Below are 21,779 nucleotides of genomic sequence, written 5' to 3'. Positions count from 1 at the left end.
GCGAGACTGAACTGAACCTCGGGCTGAAAGTGATCCCAGCCCTGGCCCCATGCCACCTCCCTATTGGGTTTGCAGTAGTGCCAACCAGGCCCGCTGGGAGCGCCTGGCCCCTTCAGGAGCTGGCCCCTCTGCAAAGCCCTCTCTGGCCTCTCACAGGCTGTGGAATTGCCACCAGGTGGCGCTAGTGGTAAAGAACCCGCCTGCCAATGCAGGAGACAACAGGAGATGCAGGTTCAATTCCTAGGTTGGGAAGATCTGGAGAAGGAAGTGGCAACACACTCCGGTGTTCTTGTCTGGAGAATCCCATGGACAGAGAAGCCTCGTCGGCTACAGTCCATAGGGGTCACAGAGTCATACACGACTGAAGTGACTTAGCACACGTAGAATACATCTACTCTGCCCAGCATGGGGCAGAGCTGGGTGACTAGTGTGGCAGGGAGTATTAGCCCAGGGCAGGCAATGCAGGCAAAGAGCAAGAAAAGTACTGGTCTCCTTTATTGACCATGGGCAGGGGCACCTCAGCACTGACCAGGAGGTCAGAGGAGGAGCATGTGGGTAGGAGGTAGGGGCAGGGAGACGCCTGTCCTCACTTCCAGTCCTTGAAGAATTGCTTGAAGATGGCACTCTCGCGGCCCTGGGGCAGAATCTCCACCTGTAGGGATGGCAGGGGAGAGTCTGGCTCACAAGGCTGCCACTTCTGCCTCTTCCAGAGCCAGGGAGGAGGGTGCTGGGCACCAGGCCTGAGTCCACAGGCCTTCCAGCCAGTGATGCTCTTCCAGGTAAGCCAAGAGACAAGAAAGATTACAAGGACATGGGCTGAGAAAACAGTGAGAAGGGCAGAACTAGCTAAAATCCATGGCCCAGAGGAGCCACATGAGTGATCCAGAGGCACACCCGGCTAGCTGGACTCCCAGGGGAGCGCTGCCCATCATCCTTTTAGAAAAGAACACAGATTGTGGAATATTACTCAGTCATGAAAGGGAACGCATTTGAATCAGTGCTAGTGAGGTGGATGAACCTAGAGCCTGTTATACAGGGTGAAGTGAGTCAGAGAAAAACAAATGTAGTATAATAACACATATATATGGAATCTAGAAAAATGATATTGATGAATCTATTTATAGAGCAGGAACAGAGATGCAGACAGAGCAGACTTGTGGACACAGCAGGGACAGGAGAGGCTGGGACAAATTGAGAGAGTAGCATTGACATACATATACTACCACGTGTAAAAATAGCTGGTGGGAAGTCACTGTATAACCCAGGGAGCTCAGCCTGGGCTCTGTGACAACCTAGAGGGGCAGGATGGAGTGAGTGTGTGGGGGTGGGGGGTGCAGGGCAGAGGGTGGAAGGGAGATTCAAGAGAGCGGGACATATGTGGGTATGATTCACATTGTCATATGGCAGAAACCAACACAACACTGAAAAGCAATTATCCTCCAATTAAAAATTTTTTTTAAATCTTTTTTAAAAAAGTACATTAACAAGTTAAAAAAAAAAAAAAGAAGAAAATAACATGTACTGTAAAACTCTGAAGGACTGAGAAGGGCCTTCCCACTGGGTGTTTCTGGGAGGGGAGGCCTGACTGCTCCTGACTGTGCCCGGGGCTTTCTCACCCTTCTTGTCCAGTCCAGGGGCAGGGGACCAGGGAAGCGTCCTAGGAAGACGGTGTGCTAGCACAGGGAGGGCTCCTCACCTGAGTGTTTGGGGCATACCGCATGCGGGTGATAAAGTCCTCGGCCACTTGGAGGGCCGCCTGCCGTTCCTTCTCATTAGCTTTGCGCCCTGGATCATAAGGAGGAAAAATTTTAAAAGAGCAGGGACTCTCTCTAGCCCACATCCCATTTGTCTCGAGGAGATTTAAGAAGGTCCAAATTCCATGGACAGAGGACCCCGGTGGGCTACACAGTCCATGGGATCACAAAGAGTCAAGCATAACTGAGCTCACACACCCACAGAATAGCTGGCCTCCTGGTCCTAAGAACACCCTGAGGGGGCTCAGTGAGAAGTCAGCCTCTCCCAACTCGCAGCTCCAGATGAAAACTGCCCTCTGCCCGCTCCAATCATCAAAGTGTTCTGCTCGGGCCAGGGCCCCAGGGATATTCAGGGAGAAACTAATGTCGCCCTCTCATGAGACACTCAGGCCCCTCTCTCCCTCTCCAGGGCCCCTCGCCTTTTGAGTCTGTCAACTGTACTGTTATCAAGCCTTGCAAAATTAAATTGGACAGAAAAAAAGGGCATGATTTACTGCAATCTTACTCCCATAAAGCTAGATGCCAACATCAGCCTAATGGTTATACCAACTAAGAGTCAGTAAAAAGGAACAGCAGTGCCCTCCCTTCTCGCCTTTAACCAAACCCTGCTCCACCTGGAGGAATTTTTCCAAGGAAACAATGTTGTCAACTGTGGTTGGCTCTTCAGCCAGGCTATTAAAACTCTAGTTAGCCACAATATATCTGAGATTAATGTGCTGTATCCTTCCTCTGTGATTGCCTGATGCTTCTCTTCCCAGCTCCTAAGTTTACTGTTTTTCCCACTGGTTTCTCCATTCTTTGCTTGGGGCTAAAGACACTTCCAAACCAGATCAAACCGGTTAATCCTAAAGGAAATCAACCCTGAATATTCTTTGGAAGGACTGATGCTGAAGCTGAAGCTCCAATACTTTGGCCACCTGATGCAAAGAGATGATTCATCAGAAAAGACGCTGATGCTAGCAAAGACTAAGGGCAGGAAGAGGATGAGATGGTTGGATGGCATCACTGACTCAATGGACATGAGTTTGAGCAAACTTCTGGAGACAGTGAAGGACAGGGAAGCCGGACATGCAAAGACAGCCCCAGCAACACAATCCTCCCCACCCCCTACCACCATCCTCCTCACCTCTTAGAAACCTGCCTTGCAGCTTGCCACTCCTGGTCCTTCCCTGAGGCAAGAGTGTGATGCCTAGTAGCTGCCAAGTTACAACACCTAACACTTCTCCATCCTCCTGGCTGGAAATTTCTCCTGGCCCTGGTTCATGTCACAAATATTTACTGAGCAAATGCTATCTCATCAAGGCACTAGAGACAATGTGATTTCATTCAAGAGGTTTATAATCTGGGCAGTTGAGACACATTCAAGAACAAGAAAAGACACAGAACTTCCCTGGTGTTCCAGTGGATAAGAATCCATCTGCCAATGCAGGGGACACAGGTTTGATCCCTGCTCTGCGAAGATTCCATACGCCTCAGAGCAAACCTGTGCGCCACAAGCACGAGCCACAACTACTGAAGCCTATCCACCTAAAGCCTGTGCTCCACAACAAGAGAAGCCACCACAATGAGACACTCAAGCATCAAACCAAGAGTAAGCCCCTGCTCACCGCAACTAGAGAAAGGCATGCAGCAACAAAGACCCAGCACAGCAGGGGAAAAAAAAGAACAAGAAAAGACAAGCACAGAGAATTACTCACAGACTCAGAGATTTGTTACAATATTTTCAGAGTCTGATCTAGCAAGCAGGCTTCTGCCCAAGGGTGTTTCATTTCCAGCCAATACAACCTCTTGGAAAAACGAGCCCTACCAGTTTGCTACCCAGTGCATAAGATGAGATTTCATATCTAGAATTGGTCACAGTCAAGGCAGACAGGCAGAAGCAGGGGTCCCAGTGGCACTGAGGCCTAGGAGAGCTCTGTGGCAAGTGGTCCTCAACACAAAGTCAGCAGCAAGACCTGGGAACCCGAGAGACGGTTCCCAGAGCCTGCAAAGTCTCATGCGTGCTAAGTCACTTCAGTGTCCAACTCTCCACAATCCCATGGACTGTAGACCGTCAGGCTCCTCTGTCCATAGCATTCTCCAGGCAAGAGTACTGGAGTGGGTTACCCTGCCCTCCTCCAGGGGATCGTCCCTATCCAGGGACTGAAGCTGCATCTCTTGTCTCCTGCATTGCCAGGCGGGTTCTTTATCACTAGCACCACCTGGGAAGCCCAGACCTCGAGAATGAGAATCTCAGGGGTGTGGTTCGCTCTGTGTCTTAACAGGGCCCTCAGATGATTCAGAGGTGGGCTGAAGGTGCAGAACCCTTGCCAGGAATTAACCGTCAGCCACGGAGGTTCACTGAGCCAGGTGTCTATGGGCTGGCTGAGCCCTCTCGTGGGAAGCCTTCCTGGTTAGTGGCCACAGGGGCCTCAGGCTGGTGTGGAGAAGCCACACGCACCCTTCCAAATGTAGATCTTGCCACAGAGTCCGTTGTCCAGCACAAAGCAGTCGTCGGGTATCAGCAGCTCGAGGGCAAAGGGGCTGGAATCAGCCAGCTTGGTCAGGTTCATCTGTCCAGTGGCGTCAGAGACCTGGGGGAGAGTGGGCAGTGCCGTGTCACCCTCCTTCCCGCAGTTTAAAGCTCTGACCTCCGCCAAGGAGCAGCCCCCCTCCAGTACAGGTCCCACCCACCAACCCAGGCTGAACAGCAGACCAGAGGTAGGAGAAGAACTGACAGCTGACAGGCAAATCCCAGATAACCCCCACCCCCCACTTCAGCCTCAACCACCGCCTCCCAGAGCCCCAGAATCTGTGGAAATTAATTAGACTCCAAATTAACAAGTAAATGCAAAGAATGCAAAAAAGGTACAGTTCAGGGACTTCCCTGGTGGCTCAGACAGTAAAGAATCTGCCTGCAATGGAGAAGACCCGGGTTCAGTCCCTGGGTCTGGAAGATCCCCTGGAGACAGGGATGGCTACCCACTCCAGTGTTCTTGCCTGGAGAATGCCATGGACAGAGGAGCCTGGTGGGTTGCAAAGAGTTGGACATGACTGAGCAACTAACACTTCTTTTCAGTGTGCAATGCAGGGGATGCAGGTTAGACCCCTGGTTGGGGAACTAAGATCCCACATGCCATGGGACAACTAAGCCCAAGTGCCACAACCAGAAAGAAGACTGTGGCTGCAACTAGAGAAGCCTGTGCACCACAACTAAGACCCACCGCAGCCAAATAAATAATAAATAAATAGATACTAAAAAAAAAAAAGTAAAGCTCAGCACTGGCTTGTTTCAAACCTCCATATCTAAGAATGGGCTGGAAGGGAAGTGACATTCACCTCCCCAGGAGGGCCGAGCATCCGTTCACTTCCCTTCCTCCCCTCACTCCACGCCCTGATAAACCACCCTGGGGCCTGGGCCCACCTGCCCGCTGCTTTCTCCTCTCCTCTCAGCCCACAGGCATCAAGATCACACCCCCACCTGGTCCCAGGGCAGGCCCGGGACACCCACCTTATACAGAGCCGCGGCCTGTGCGTTTGTCCGGTCAGCTGTGAGGTCTTCCTCAGGGTTACCCTCCTTCAGAGAGGGCTTGGGACCCAAGACCTGCAGGGACGAGGGCAGGCCACATTTCCAAGGATTCCTGGGCACCTATCATGCCCTGGACCACCCCCTCACTCCCACCCCGACACCCATGTCTGCACAAAGGCGCCGGGCAGAGCTGGAGAGGGCTCGGTCCCTGGATACCAGTCCCTTCATCCCAAGGGGTACTTGACTCTGAGTCCCACAAAGGCACCTGATGAGCCAGCCAAGCCCTAAGCAGGGCTCCAGATGCCCTTACAGCCCTCCTGCTGTGATCACTGCCTCCTTCAGTGGCCTCAAGCAGAGGCCACCCTCCCACTACCCCCACGTCTCTCAACCTGGATCATGTCGGCAGGCTCCTCCCCATCGGTGACGATCTCCACGTGGGCCTTGCCCTGCCGCTCGCTGTCCCGGATGGCCAGCGCCAGGTCCCGTGCCTTGTTCCGCTCCAGTATGTTGGACTTCGCACCACACCAGGCAAAGATGTTCTGGAAGGAAGTGGGGAGGCTCAGGTTAGAGCCACTTGCATCCTGTCCTCTGCAGAGCTGAGGCAAGACGATCAAAGACAAGCAAGAAGGCAAGGGAAACAAGGCCTCTGGGGACAGGAATGACAGTCTCTGTGAGAGCCTTTCTCTGCCCCACACCCCCATCTCCCACAGACTTTTATTTTCCACATCACTTGTGTCATATATTGAAACATCTTTATCTTATTTATAATCTATTTTCCCTGACTAGAAAGTAAGCCTCATTAGGGCATGAGGGTTTGGTTTTGTTTGTCATGACCTGACCCACTGCTGTATGCTCAGTGCCAAGCAGAAACAGGCACATCTTTAGGCCCAGAATAAATAGTTATTGCATGAATGAACTGGGTGAATGAGCGAATGAAAGGGTGAATGGGTGAACAGGTGAATGGCGTCCCTGGGCCCAGAATGCCAGATGCCTCTGCGCACTCACCAGGCATGGCCCTCATCACCTCTACTGAGCAGGCGACTCCATCTCACTGCTTCCAGTCCTCCTTCTAAATAGCATCCAGGTTCCTCTTCCTGTTCCAAATCTTTACCACGACAGGTGCAGTCCAGACCCTCAAAGACTCGATCTCCTCCTGCCCTGTCGCAGCTCCTTAGCACTTTCCACTCCCACTGGTCCTGCCCCCACCCTGCGTCCAAGTCAGGCTGCCTCCTTCCTAGCTGTCGACAGGCATGTCTGTGCCCTTCTCCCGCTCAGTGCCTCAGCTCACCCATCACCTTCCCCTGGAATGGCGTTTCCCCTAGTCTAGTCAAGTGGCACTTTCCTGGGGCAGTGGCTTGGCCTAGAAGGCTCCTCACTGCCATAAGCTCCCCCAGCCCATCCCACTGCTCCTAAGAGGACCCTCATCACATCCTTTCATGGGTTAAAATAACAGCCAGTGACAGACCCGGCCTTGGCTGCCTGCCCTGGGCCAGCAACTTGTGGTCTCCAGATGGCGCTAGTGGTAAAGAACCTGCCTGCCGATGCAGGAGAGCTATGAGATGCAGGTTCAACCCTTGGGTCAGGAAGATCCCCTGGAGAAGGGCATGGCAACCAACTCCAGTATTCTTGCCTGGAGAATACCATGGACAGAGGAGCCTGGCGGGGTACAGTTCATGGGGTCACAAAGAGTTGGACACGACTGAAGTGACTCATCAAGCACACATGCTGGCTCAGAGCGGGGGCCATAGATTCACCAAGGGAAGAGATGAATGAACTGATTAACGCATGGGACAGGAGGCAGCTAACTCAGAGCTTCAAAGGTTCCAGGAGCACTAGAGAGTAGACTCAGTGTTAGAGGCCAAGACTAGACAGCAGAGGGAGGTTTCTGTCCAAACAAATACAGGGATGTCTTCTAACAGCCACAGTGACCCCACTTGGAATGGGCTTACAGCTTCTCAGCCCCTTTCCCTCTGCTCTGGCTTCCTAGTCCCTGCCCTTTAAAATAGCACCAAGGAGTTCCCCGGTGGTCTAGTGCTTAGGACTCAGCACTTTCACTGCTGTGGCCCCCATTTCAATCCCTGGTTGGGGAACTAAGATCCTACAGGCTGTGTGCACAGTGTGACTGAAAAAACAAAACAAAACAAAACAAAACAACCCAGTGACTTCCTGGGCAGTCCAATGGTTAAGACTCTGGGCTCCCAACACAGGGGGCCCCAGGTTCGATCCCTGGTCAGGGAACTAGATCCCTGATGCCACAGCTAAGATCCAGCACAGGCATAAAAAAGAGAGACACACACACAGTGCAACATGAGTGGGTGCTCAGTCAGCCTTGCCCACTTACCTGGCCCAGGTCTAGGATGAAGCAGTCCCCTGTGTTGAAACTGTCCCAGCTCAGCATCCGCTCAGTGGCACGAATGTTCTTCTTGCCCTTCACCTGGTAGAGTTTCTTGATGGCAGCCGGGGTGCTTCCTGGGGAGGTCTTGTGAAACGCCGACTCCACGCCGCCTTCCTGCAGCCCAGATGGCCAGCCTAAGTGGGCCCCCCCGTCCCCTCCCACCAGCACCCCATGCCCCCTCCCACTGGGCAGGAAGGAAAGCAGGCAAGCAGGAACCGGGTGGGAGGAGGCCCCGGCCCTGAGTGGCCTTGGGCCTTTTGCAGGGTCACGACCAGCGGGAAGGAGCTCAAGGAGAAGCCACAAGAGAGGGCGTGGGGAGTGGGTTCTGACCTGGTACTTGAGGCCGTGGGGGAAGTAGCTCATGAAGAGGTCGGACTCATTGCCCTGTGACTCTCGGTGCTGCACAGGCCGCTCTCCGAGCAGGGTGTTGAGGTGCACGGCCAGTATGGCGCAGCCCCCCTGCTCATCCCGGGACGACTGCTGGCCTGGGGTCGGGGGAGGTTGCCGGTGAGACCTAGGCCAGCCCCGACCCCTGCCTGGGCCAGCACCACCCCCCCACCAGTCCTCCCAGTTCCCGCCCTTACCGATCCACAGGTGCAGGTGGGAGAGCTCTTCTGGGCCATTGTGCAGCACCAGGTAGGAGTCTCCCGAGAAGAAAATGCCGTAGTTCTCAGGGGCCACAGGCACTGGCTTCAGCTTCTCCACCCTCCATATGTGCAGGCCAGGGAGCTTCACGGTCGGTGGGAATGGAGAGCTGCTGCGGGAGGGGAGCGGGTTGGTGAAGGCCGAGGCCTGTATGCAGTGGAGACAAGCAGAGAAACCTGGGGCAGGCCTGGGGACTGCGGTGTGGGGGAGAGGAGGGGCTGCCCTTGGAAATGAAGAGGAGAGGGGTGAAAGGGGAAGGGGTGCACAGCCTACCTCTGGGGGATGGGTGAGTACATGCTGTTTCTGGATCTGCAAAGACAGAATCAAAGCCATTATGATTACAAATGTCATGAGTACCAGCCTTCACGTTGGTCTGGGGAGGTCCTTCCCAGAGGCCAAGTGCTTCATTATTCAACTAATTCACCTCCAAAAGCAGATTTCTCCATTATTCAGGCAAAGAAACTGAGGCTCAAAGAGTCTAAGTCCCAAGTGACACAGTGACTAGTGAGTGGCTAGCGAAAGCCAGGTCTTGGGCTCCTTGGGCCAGCGTCTTCCCCTTGCTGTGACCTCTTCTGCTTCTAGACAGGAGTCGTAATTCTGGGCATTGCATGAGGCTGGGATATGCCTCTCTAAGTAATAACGGCTTATATTTGAAAAGTCTAAAATCGATAACTTAAAGTCAATGGATAGGAAACCAAAAAAATAGAGAAAATCAATGAAGCTGGGTTTTGGAAACATCAAAAAAATTGATGACCCTTTTGACAAATTGATTAAGTAAAAGAAAAGACACAAATTTCCAATACAGAAACAAGAGAGATGAACACCACTAAAGATCCTACAAGTATTAAAAGGATAAAGAGAATATCACAAAAACTTTATGCCAATATAGTCAACAACTTATACAAAATGGGCAATCTTTGAAGGATACAAATTATGCAAGTTCATTCAACAAGAAGTAGAGGGACTTTCTTGGTGGTCCAGTGGCTGAGGCTCTGTGCTCCCTTTACAGGGGGCCCAGGTTCTATGCATGGTCAGAGAACTAGATTCCACATGCAAAACTAAAGATTCCACATGCCGCAACTAAGACTCAGCACAGCCAAATAATAAGTAATTTTTTTAAAAAGAAGAAATAGATTATTTGAAGGGTTCTAATATCTACTAAAGCAACGGGAAGTGAAAGTGCAAGTCACTCAGTCGTGTTCGACTCTTTGTGACCCCATGGACTTTACAGTCCATGGAATTCTCCAGGCCAGAATACTGGAGTGGATAGCCTTTCCCTTCTCCAGGGGCTTTTCCCAACCCAGGGATTGAACCCAAGTCTCCCGCATTGCAGGCGGATTCTTTACTAGCTGAGCCACAAGGGAAGCCCAAGAATACTGGAGTGGGTAGCCTATCTCTTCTCCAGTGGATCTTCCCAACCCAGGAATCGAACTGGGGTCTCCTGAATTGCAGGCAGATTCTTTACCAACTGAGCTATTAGGGAATCCCAAAAGAAACTGAAATGGTACTTAAAAACTACCCACCCCCAAATTTCAAGTTCAGATAAATTCTACCAAAAACTTAAGGAAGGCATAATGCCAATCCTTCATAATCCATCCCATGCTGCCACCATTTTCCTGATGTAACAAAATCAGATAAAAATATTATAGAAAAGGAAATTAGACCAAGATCCCTCATGAACACAAGAAAAAACCTGACAAAATTTTAGCACATAGAATTCAGAAATATATAGAAAGGTGAAACATTATGACTAAACAGGGTTTACTCCAGAAATGCAAAGTTGGTTTAACATCTGAAAATCAATGTAATCCACCCTATTGACAAGCCATATAAACAAACATAAAATCATCTCTATAGATAAAGACAAACCACTTAGAAAAATTCTACATCCATTTTTGATTTAAAAAAAGCTTTCAGCAAAAGAGAACTAGAAGGGAATTTCCTCTTTTTTTGGCCATGCTATGGGGCACGTGGAAGAAGACAATGGCACCCCACTCCAGTACTCTTGCCTGGAAAATCCTATGGACGGAGAAGCCTGGTAGACTGCAGTCCATGGGGTCGCTAGGAGTGGGACACGACTGTATAACGTTCAAGTAGACAACCTGAGTGACTTCACTTTCACTTTTCACTTTCATGCATTGGAGAAAGAAATGGCAAGCCACTCCAGTGTTCTTGCCTGGAGAATCCCAGGGACGGGGGAGCCTGGTGGGCTGCCGTCTCTGGGGTCACACAGAGTCAGACATGACTGAAGCGACTTAGCAGCATGGGGCACGTGGGATCTTAGCTCCCCAACCAGGGATCAAATGCATGCTCCCTACAATGGGAAAGAAAGTGAAAGGGCAAGTCGCTCAGTCATGTCCGACTCTTGCAACCCCATGGACTATAGTCCATGGAATTCTCCAAGCCAGACTACTGGAGTGGGTAGCCTTTCCCTTCTCCAGGGGATCTTCCCAACTCAGGGATTGAACCCAGGTCTCCCGCATTGCAGGCGAATTCTTTACCAGCTGAGCCACAAGGGAAGCCCAGTCTTAACCCCTTTTATCCCTGCAATGGGAGCACAGTCTTAACAATCAGACCGCCAGGGAAGTTCCAGAAGGGAATGTCCTTAGCCTAATAAAAGGTATCTACCAAAATTGAACAAAAAAATCCCAGAAAAAAAAAAACACAGAAAAACCTACAGCTAACATTAGACTTAGCGCCTTCTCAAATTCTAAACTCCCTACCTAGGGAATTTCCTCCATTCCCAGGCATTTAGCTATCACTTCTATATGTCCAGCATCCCTCAAATACCAGGATGATGAATATCATCTTTATTCTGTAGGACAGTAAGAGCAACCTTTTTTGGACAAAAGTTATTTCAGGAAAAAAAATGCTCAAGGCAAGCATTTTAAAAAATATTGTCTTCTGGATTTCCCTGGTGGTCCAGTGGTTGAGAGTCCACTGGCCAATGCAGGCGACACACGTTTGATCCCTGGTCTAAGGAGATCTCACACGTCTCAGGGCAACAAAGTCTGTGGGACCCAACTCCTGAGACTACGCTCTAAAGCCCAGGAGTGACAGCTACTGAGTGCCCCAGAACCCATGCTCCATGACAAGAGAAGCCCGCGCATCGCAACTAGAGAGCAGTTCCAACTCGCTGCAACTTAGAGAAAGCCTGCACGCAGCAACAAGGACCCAGTGTAGCCAATATATACATAAACAAACAATTTTAAAAATGTTATCTTTTTAAAAATTAGCAACTGCAGTAGCTATAGCTTCACTTACTCTCCTATGTGCCCAATTCTAGAGGATTTCTTTGAAAATGCAGAGCTCACACAGTCAAGAACTGTCACACAATTTATGCTGTGCGACTGAACAGGGAGCCCCAGTGGTGCAAAAGAAGGACCTGGAGAATTTCAGGGTTGAAAGTCACCGTTAGGAGACTCTTGGGGGGCTGGGGAAGCAGGAAGTGCAAAGAGAACTTTTAGGGAGAGCAGAGGGTGTGGAGTCTGAGTAGGAAACAAAAAAGAAATAGGAGCAGTGGCCATGGGTGTAAAATACCATGTGAGTAATGACTTTGCTTTTCTTTCCTAATTTACAACATAGTACGTGCATACTGAGTCGTGTCCAACTCTGCAGTCCCATGGACTCTAGCCCACCAGGCTTCTCAGTCCATGGGGATTTTCCAGGCAAGAATACTGGAGTGGGTTGCCATTTCCTACTCCAGGGTATCTTCCCCATCCAGGGATAGAAGCCACGTCTCCTGGGGCTCCTGTACTGGCAGACAGATTCTTTACCACTGAGCCACAGGGGAAGCCTTACTCAAAACACAGCTGAAAGGCATATTTTTGGAATCACACTTCCCCAAGGGAGGGGGGCAGACAGTGAGGGGGAGGTTTGGGGGAGGAAACGTCAATGATTCTCAATCCCACAATGGGTCACATGCTGTGCCCACATCCCCTGCAACAGACAGCTCAGCCTGTGACTCAGGCCCCAAGTGGTGAGGTGACCGCCCCCAAGCACAAGCCAGGGTGGGTAGAGCTCAGGGACAGAAATGGCGTGCTCATTGCCAGCTATTTGTTGTTGTTCCTGAGCTAAGAGCTCAGGCCATAACTCAACAGCAGGCAGACCATACGTGGGGCTGCCAGCCTCCGAGAGCCATCGCAGCATTTTGTTGAGAGGGGCTGGCTGCCTGCCCCTCATCCCTCTGGCTTTCTAGCCTGGCCACCCATTAGAATTACATTTCGAGTGTGTGTGCTAAGTCACTTCATTCACATTTGACTCTTTGCGACCCCATGGATGGTAGCACACCAGGCTTCTCTGTCCATGGGATTCTCCAGGCAAGAATACTGGGGTGGGTTGCCATGCCCTCCTCCAGGGGATCCTCCCCACCCAGGGGTTGAACCCATGTCTCTTGCAGCTCCTGCATTGCAGAAGAACTATGTTAGGATCTTACAAAAACTTCGAAGCCCAGGCCTGGAGACTTGATTCCATGGGTCTTGATTCCATGGGCATTTGAACTATGTCCTAGGTGGTTCTGATTCTGCCAGTTAACTGTGTCCAGAACAGCATCTCTATCTGTCTGCATATTAGAGTCACCTGGGTTTGTTTTTGTTTTTTTTTTTTAATCCCCATGTCCAGGCCAGTTAAAACCAGACTCTCCAGGGTGGAGCTGGAGTATTAGTGCCAGAGAAGTTCCCGGTGACTCTAACGCTGCTCCCTGGCCCCCACCAAGCGCCCACTGACATTGGCCTGTCACTCGTCCTCTCCCCACAACCCCTCTGCCCAAGCCCACAGCCCCTCAGCTTCCTTAGTGCCAACCTCAACCCTTAGGACCATCAAAGCCCAGCCACTCCTCCAGACCCATTTCAAGCCTCAGCTGTCATTTGGCGGCTTTGTCCTTCTCTGGGAGTTCTCATCTTCTTCCCGCTCACAGGCTGTCTTAGAGTATGACCTGATAGCTCCGTGTCTCAGGTAGAGCAGGGGACACGCCCGGCACTTCTGCATTCCTCAAGCAGCCCATGACAAGGTCTATTCAGTTCCATTCTAGGTCTATGCTGGGAACTTGGCATTGGGAAGGGGCCCAGAAATGAAGAACAACCCACAAGTCTCATGGTCTCTAGAGGATGGGCTGCGAAGCAGGAAACCATCACTTCCAGGAGACCACATAAAACTTCCCCTAGGTGCGGAACATCACAGAATCAGATGTCAGCATTAGAAGGAGCTTTATTTAATACTCGGGTTTCCTTGTGGCTCAGATAGTAAAGAATCTGCCTGCAATGCAGGAGACCCAGGTTTGATCCCTGGATCCAGTAGATCCCCTGGAGAAGGAAATGGCTACCCACTCTAGTATTCTCACCTGGAGAATTTCATGGACAGAGAAGCCTGGCACACTATAGTCCATGGGGTCACAAAGAGTCGGACACAACTGAAAGACTAACACACACACACACACACACACACTCCAGATCTGCCTCCCAACACATACCCAGACATGAGCACAGCACAGAAATCCCTACATCCCTCACCATTTCTTCTTGAATACCTTTCCTGGTGGGGAACTCACCACCTCACAGGGGAGCCGCTTCTATACTTCTTATGTTAAAACCTTTTACTTTTTCCCACTCCGCCACAGCATGCTGAGTTACAGGCCTGGCCATCTCCCCGACTCAACTATAAAGGCCTTTCAGGAAGGAACCATATTTTGCCTGGAACCTTGGGCTCTGCCCAGTAGCCTGCAGGCACTCAGGATTAACTGCACTTGTTGAGCTCCAATGATTAGACTAGATGGAGCCTAAGAGATAACCCAGGATTTCAATAGGGAGGAGCAGCCCTGGAGGCAGAAATCAGGGGCCAGGGATGGAGGGGAGGACAGGTGCCCTGCTGGCTGTCCCGAGGTCCTGACTTAGGAAGGAGCTGGCCTTTGAGGACACACTGGGAGTGGGGGAGTTGGTTATGCAGACCTTTCCAGCAATGCCTGTCAGCTGTAAAGATGACAGGTGCTTGATGCTGTCTGCACCCTTCTCAGATTCCGATTCCACTGATTCCGAACAGGTCCCTTCATCGTTTGCCCTTAGGTGTGAAATGCCAACAGCTCCTACCCAACTCTCCAAGAAAGAATCAGGGGTGAGTGTCAACACTAGAGATGACACCAGCTATTCCCAGCCGGGAACCTGGGCTTTCACAGGAGCTGCAGGGTCTAGAAGCCTCATCTGTGGATCCTCAGTCAGTGCTCCCTCCCCAGACACCAAGCAGGACTCCCACCCTTTCCCAGGTGCAAACTGGTGGCACAGCTGGTAAAGAAACCACCTGCCAATGCAGGAGATGCAAGAGTCGCGGGTTCAATCCCTGGGTTTGGAGGATCATCTGGAGTAGGAAATGACAACCCACTTCAGTGTTCTTGCTTGGAAAATCCCATGGACAGAGGAGCCTGGCCGGCTACAGTCCATGGGGTCGCAAAGAGTCAGACATGACTGACCACGCACATGACTGACCCACCCTTTCCGGGCTCCACCTTCGCCTCCCTATACCCTACCCTAGGCAGCTAGCCAGATCCCCATCAGAGTTCTTAAATTTGCAAAAATAATGAACCCTGAGGCATAGTTTGGTCTGAATTCAAATGCTAGGCCTGCCCCCTCCCCCATTCCAGCCCACCCATCTGCTGTCACACCACCATCCTGTCTTAGGAACAAGTTATCATCAACGCACCTCTGGGCTGGCTGAGGGCCTTCAGGAGTCTGGTCAGGTCACTCGGTGTGGTGGCCTCTGTTAGTAGGTCACACACCACCTCTCCACAAGCCAGGACAATCCCTGGTCCAGGCGTCCCTTATCCCACCCAGGGAAGCCACAAGGCTCCAGGGCCTGGACAGGGCAGCAGTGTCTGTGTGTGTGTTGGGGAAGGGGGCGCACCAGTCCTGGAAAAAGCGGCTTCCAGAAACGTGAGTCTCTGTGTCTGCCCTCATCTGCCCACCTAAGAGGGTCCCGGCCAGCCCACCCCACACCCCATCTCCCTCCGCCTTCCTCCCCACTTTCACCTGATCCGCGCAGCTCCTGCTTCCTCCTACTTCTGCTTTTCAGGCTCCTCCAGCCCCACCTCAGTCTCTCACTTCCCTCAGCTCTTCCTCCAGGTGGCCCCACCCATCAGCCCCACCCCTGGGCTCCAGCCCCAGCTAGTGCTGAGGTCCGTCCTCCACAGGAAGGGGTGGACTGTGCTGGGCAGCCAGGCAGGGCCTGAGAGGAGAGCAACACTGCGACCAGGCTGGCTCTTCAGAGACCTGCCCCGCCACTGCCCAGAAGCTGGAAACCCACCCCAGCTCCAAGCCTCCCCATCACATTGGCCTCCGCCAGCGGCAGCAGGCCAAGGCTAGCAGCTCTGAGTCTGGGGCCTGCAAGGAAAACCACAGGAAAACCAAGACTGGCCACATTCCCCGGCTTACCAGCCTGCGGCAGGCATGACTGCCTGGCCCTGGCTTCAGCTGAATTAGTCACATTTCCTGGGTGGGGTCACTGCCTCGGCATCACTTTGTCCTCCTCCCTGGCTTGTCTTTCTCCTTGCCTGAATGACTACATTTGACTTTTGTTGTTGTAGTTGTTGAAGCTCAGTTCCCAGGGAATAGCAGAGGTGGGTGACACAGACTTTGCGATGTCCTGCATGCTGGTTTCCTAAGTGGCCCTAGTGGCAACGAACCCATCCGTCAATGCAGGAGACAAAAGAGATGCGGGTTCAATCCCTGGGTAGGGAAGATCCCCTGGAGGAAGGCATGGCAACCCACTCCACTATTCTTGCCTGGAGAATTCCATAGACAGAGGAGCCTGGCAGACCACAGTCCATGGGGTCCCACAGAATGGGACACGACTGAAGTGACTTAGCACACATGCGGACATTGGGAACAAGCACTGAATCTGAATCTCTCTTAACCGAGTGCTTAGGTCCCTGGTCAAATTCCTAACAAGTCAATAGTAATTCTAAGGGTGCAAGTTAGGATAACGAAGGGTCTGTAATGCCCTGTGGTCACTAAGCCTTCCCAGGTGGCACCAGTGGTAAAGAACCCACTTGCCAATGGAGGAGACATAAGAGATGCGGGGTCGGGAATATCCCCTAGAGGAGGGCATAGCAGCCCACTTCACTATTCTTGCCTGGAGAATCCCATGGACAGAGGAGCCTGGTGTGCTCCAGTCCACAGGGTGACACAGAGATGGACATGACTTAGCACGCACTCACGCATGCTGAGTGCCTCTCAAGTCTACCTTTGCTCAGCTTCTCATTCACCAGATGTGGACTATCGCACATTCTCAGCCTCAGGCGCTCTGAGGGACAGCAATAAAAATAATCATGGTTCTGACTCTACCCAGAGGCCATCTTGCCTTCAATACATCATAAGGCCCTGGAGCTAGTCTGTCCAACTTGCTTGTTTGCCTTCCAGAGGAGGCTAGGGGGACCCTGAGAGCACAAGTGACTGGCCCACGATCACACAGGGAGAGGCAGGTAGAGCAAGGGAAGAAGCTTCCATGCCCTCCTAAATCTGTATGGGAGGATGCAGCTAGAATCTGTACACACTCCAGGAGGAAGTCAAGGGCCTTTTAGCCCAGGACTCTGGCCCATCTCCCCAAGATACCGGCCAGGCTTGGCCCAGGGCTAATCAACAGACTAGTTTGAGATAAGACTCAGCCTTCAGGGCCCCATCCAGGGAGTGGCAGTGGAACAGAATCAATCCACATTAGAATTTCTGGACTGGAACAAGATGAGAAGTTAAATGTTCTCTTCAAAGAACACAAACTCTAGCTGGTACCTGAGTGTCTCTTAAAAAGGTCCTTAAAAAGAGGGTCTGGTGTAATGGAAAGACTGAACAGTTTGATTATGATTCTGCTTCGTCTTCCTGGCAAGCTGCAGTGCATGGAATCTCAGAGTCTGATACGACTGAGCGACTGAACCACAACTGCTTCCTCTTGCAAGTGACTTAACTTTTTGTAGCCTCCCTGTTCCCTATCTGTAAAACGGGCATGAAGATAAACAAGCAGATTAAATGAGATGGTGTAATTAACGAGCAAATAATAGATGGTGGCTCGGTGGTAAAAGAATCCGACTGCAATGCAGGAGACTTGCAGGAGAAAAAGGTTGGATTCCTGGGTTGGGAAGATCCCTTAGAGAAAGGAATGGCAATCCACTCCAGTATCCTTGCCTGAGAGCATGGACAGAGAAGCCTGGCAGGCTGCAGTCCTTGGATTAGCAAAAGATTCGGACATAACCGATTGACTATGCAACAACTAAACAAATAATAGATGCTCAATAAACCTAGATGGTTTTCTCTGGCCAACAGAGAATTTATCCCGGGACCTCAGTTCATGTGCCCGGCATCTCTGGAAGCAATCCTCCTGCCTCCTCCCCCAGTTCACAATTTAGCAGAGAGATGGGAAGTTAAACCCCAGATCACTCCTGGGGTTTGACTTTCCATTGTTGCCCTTCCGGAACCACGCCCTAGAAAGGCTGGTCCACTCCGGTGTGCACCAGTGCGAACCTGAGTGGCTCTGGGGCTCTAGACTCCGCAGCGACCAAGGGCACAAGGATGAATCCAACTCACTGCTCTCTTGCTACACTGGAGCCTCACCTGGCTGAAAAAAAAGGTGGCCCCATCGCGGAGGAGGGTTTGCAAACTAACAAGGAAACAAAAGAGCAGTTCCTTTAAAATAATTTAGGAGTCCCAAGCCTCTTGAAACTCTAACAGTACACACGCTATTATTGACATTATCTGGTATCCAAACACTAAAACTTCTTTTTAACAGACTCATATTTCTCCTCCCTCTCCGGTCTCCCAGTGAGAGATGCTCAGTTGGTCCCAAATGGAATAAAATAAACATTCCTTTAGCACGGCTGCTCCCTCCCGCCCCTCCTTAGGGGAAAGGAGGAGAGATGATTAGACACGCGGGCGCACCCCTAAGAAAAGAGGAGGGAGCAGGGTGCCCCGTGACCAGCTGAGCCCCTCAGAAATCTACAGGGGGAACTCAGGCGCCTGCTGGTCAGACCCCAAGCGCTACTTGCCTGTCTGCGCCCCTCTGGCTCGCTCTGGGCAATGTCTCTGCTGCCCTCTCCTCCTCTCCTCCAGGGCCCCAGCCCAGCCCTCGCCCCCCGCCCCCGACGTGAAAGGCTGGAAGCCTCCCCGCCTACCCGAGTGAGTCAGAGGGGAGGGCCGGGCCCCTCGCGGTCGTCCCTCTGGTGGAGGCTCTGCACCGAGAGGGACTGAGAATTTGGGCTGGTATTAGGGAAACTAACAACCTTACTATGTGGTAAACTTGGCCAGAGCAAGGTGTTCACATCCCATTCAATTGTTAGATCCTTGAGCTGGATTAAGCAGGAATAGCTACTTCTCCTTTAGTGCCTGCTTTGTACTCCATGCTTTAAAATCTTTTATTTATTTATTCCACCACACACACACCGTGCCCCCGCAATGCCCCGCACTGCATTTGGGATCTTACTTTCCCACCAGGGACTGAACCCATGCCCCCTGCAGCAGAAGCTCAGTGTTTTAACCACTGCACTGCCAGGGAAGTCCCTGTATTTGGTGCTTTAAACGTGACCTTGTTCAGTCCTCACAACTATTTGTCGTTATGCTGCCTAATAGATAATCCTCTGAGAGGCTCAGAGAGGGTGGGTCACAGGTCCAGGGTCACACTGCCAGTTCAGTAGTAGAACCAGGATTCTAATACAGGCTAGTGCGGCTTCAAACTGGTGCAGGAGATATAACACCCCACCCTTCTTTTTATTCAGAGGGAAACAGCCCAGCCAGTGTCCATACTTGGAGGCCAGGTCTTCTTTAAGTGTGGCCAACAGTCCACACTCCCACATTGGCTTTTGAATGAAGAGAGCCATGCACAGCAGGCCAACCCTCGCAAGATGTCAGCTGACAAGAGGCACCAGGATTAGGGCATGGCCCCTTGACCCAGAAGTAAGAGGACTTTTTCAAGCAGCTTGGAAAATTGCAAGCAGTATGACTTTCTCCAAGGCCCACTGATAGGGTCTGGTTCAGTTCAGTTCGGTCGCTCAGTTGTGTCCAACTCTTTGCGACCCCATGGATTGCAGCATGCTAGGCTTCCCTGTCCATCAACAACTCCCAGAGCCTACTCAAACTCATGTCCATTGAGTCGGTGATGCCATCCAACTATCTCATACTCTGTCATTCCCTTCTCCTCCCACCTTCAATCTTTCCCAGCATCAGGGTCTTTTCAAATGAGTGACTTCTTCGCATCAGGTGGCCAAAGTATTGGAGTTTCAGCTTCAGCATCAGTCCTTCCAATGAATACTTAGGATTGATCTCCTTTAGGACAGACTGGTTTGATCTCCTTGCTGTCCAAGGGACTCTCAAGAGTCTTTTCCAACACCACAGTTCAAAAACATCAATTCTTTGGTGCTCAGCTTTCTTTATAGTTCAACTCTCACATCCATACATGACTACTGGAAAAACCATACCTTTGACTAGATGGACCTTTGTTGGCAGAGTAATGTCTCTGCTTTTTAATATGCTGTATAGATTGGTCATAACTTTTTTCCAAGGAGCAAGTGTCTTTTAATTTTCGTGGCTGCAATCACCATCTGCAGTGATTTTGGAGCCAAGAAAACAAATTCTGTCACTGTTTCCATTGTTTCCCCATCTGTTTGCCATGAAGTGATGGGACTCGATGCATGGGGTCTGACATGCGCATGCTAAGTTGCTTTAATCACGTCTGACTCTAAGCAACCCTATGGACTGTAGCCTGCGAGGCGCCTATATCCATGGGATTCTCCAGGCAAGAATACCGGAGTGGGTTGCCATGCCCTTCTCTAGAGGATCTTCCTGAGCCAGGGAGAAAACCTGTGTCTCTTACATCTCCAGCAATGGCAGGTGGGTTCTTTACCACTAGCACCACCTGCCTGGAGGGTTGTAAGGGAAACAATTCAAAGCCTGGTTCTACCTGCTTCCATCTGGGCAACACCAAGGGACTCCACTCCACTCCTGAGGAAAGCTTAGACACTATCCTCCCACCTGTTGTCCACCCTCTTCTGGCTCTTCTGACTCCAGTCCAGAAGAGCAGATCAGGCTGAACTGTTGCATTTCCTCAGCCTGGGGGGATGGCAGGGTTCTGTCACAATAACTAAACATTCCATATCACATTCTCCCAAAATGTTCATTTGAAGAAACATTGACTCAGGATGCTGCTGCTGCTAATAAGCTGCGTCAGTCGTGTCCGACTCTGTGTGACCCCATAGACGGAAACCCTCCAGGCTCCCCCGTCCTTGGGATTCTCCAGGTAAGAACACTGGAGTGGGCTGCCATTTCCTTCTCCAACGCATGAAAGTGAAAAGTGAAAGGGAAGTTGCTCAGTCGTGTCTGACTCTTAGCGACCACGTGGACTACAGCCTACCAGGCTCCTCCATCCATGGGATTTTCCAGGCAAGAGTACTGGAGTGGGGTGCCATTGCCTTCTCCGGACTCAGGATGCTACTAGCCTTTAATCTGATCAACAATGAAGTTTTCTAGATCATTTCAGCTGCTCTGAGGAATATCCAGGAGTCTGGATGGTTATCTTTTCTGAATGTGCATGCTAAGTCACTTGTGTCCAACTCTTTGTGACCCTATAGACTGTAACCCACCAGGTTCCTCTGTCCATGGGATTCTCCAGGCAAGAATACTGGAGTGGGTTGCCATCCCCTTCTCCAGAGGATCTTCCTGATTCAGGGTTTGAACCTGGGTCCTGCATTACAGGCAGATTCTTTACCGTCTGAACCACCAGGGAAGCCCATTTTCTGGATTAAGCTCACAATTTAAAAGTTTGTTTCTGGGACTTTCCTGGTGGTCCAGTGGTTAAGAATCTGACTTCCAATACAGGGAACACGGGCTAGTTCCCTGGTGGTTCAACAGTAAAGAATATGCCTGCAATGCAGGAGACCTGGGTTCGATCCCTGAGTCGGGAAGATCCTCTGGAGAAGGGCATAGCTACCCACTCTAGCATTCTTGCCTGGAGAATTCCACGGACAGAGGACACTGGTGGGCTACAGTTAATGGGGTTGAAAGGAGCTGGACAGGACTGAGCCACTAACACTTCACTTATTTCACTTTCAGGGAACTAAGATTCCACGTGTTGTGGGAACCTAAGCCTGCGTGCCGCAACTGCTAAGTCTGCACGCCACAAAGAGAGAAGCCTGAACGTCAGATGAAAGATGCCACATGATGCAATAAAGATCCCATGTGCCAAAACCGAGAACTGACACAGCCAAACAAATAGATTTTTTTTTTTAAAGTTTGTTTTCAAGCACTGAAGGGTACTCAGAGGCTTCCTGGATGGCGACATCCTAAATTTCCTTGGTGACTGGTTGGGAAAATGGGACTGTCCAATACAGCACAAATGAGCAGGGCAAGAGAAGCTCAGGTGGAGCACTGTGCCCGAGACAGGACAGGTCTGCCCAGGTAAGATCACACTGGATCCTCAGCACCACTCTAAGGTCCTGATAATAGCTCTTTTTTTTTTT

General features: G+C 51.2%; 1 protein-coding gene across 6 annotated transcripts; it reads right to left on the bottom strand.

The window, feature by feature from the left end:
* Positions 1 to 477: 477 nt before the first annotated feature.
* On the bottom strand, positions 478 to 18,428 carry CAPG (capping actin protein, gelsolin like). 6 transcript variants are annotated; one of them, XM_006061092.4, is made up of 10 exons: positions 18,318 to 18,428; positions 8,576 to 8,611; positions 8,242 to 8,414; positions 7,988 to 8,142; positions 7,604 to 7,771; positions 5,652 to 5,801; positions 5,245 to 5,337; positions 4,195 to 4,327; positions 1,697 to 1,785; positions 478 to 652 (listed from the first exon to the last, which is right to left on the bottom strand). In XM_006061092.4, the coding sequence occupies exons 2-10, from the start codon at positions 8,596 to 8,598 to the stop codon at positions 587 to 589; spliced, it is 1,050 nt and encodes a 349-aa protein (XP_006061154.1). In that variant the 5' UTR covers positions 8,599 to 8,611; positions 18,318 to 18,428; the 3' UTR covers positions 478 to 586. The 6 variants fall into 6 exon arrangements, with proteins under 6 accessions (XP_006061154.1, XP_006061157.1, XP_006061155.1 ...); XM_006061095.4 differs by having other exon boundaries at positions 8,242 to 8,411; positions 18,318 to 18,393; XM_006061093.4 differs by lacking the exon at positions 18,318 to 18,428 and adding an exon at positions 15,316 to 15,618 and having other exon boundaries at positions 8,242 to 8,411.
* Between the last annotated feature and the right edge of the window lie 3,351 nt (positions 18,429 to 21,779).

This window comes from Bubalus bubalis, chromosome 12 (genome assembly GCF_019923935.1).
Source record: "Bubalus bubalis isolate 160015118507 breed Murrah chromosome 12, NDDB_SH_1, whole genome shotgun sequence".
In the NCBI taxonomy this organism is placed as follows: domain Eukaryota; kingdom Metazoa; phylum Chordata; class Mammalia; order Artiodactyla; family Bovidae; genus Bubalus; species Bubalus bubalis.
The sequence above is the reverse complement of the archived record's forward strand: the minus strand, read 5'-3'. Positions and strand labels throughout refer to the sequence as shown.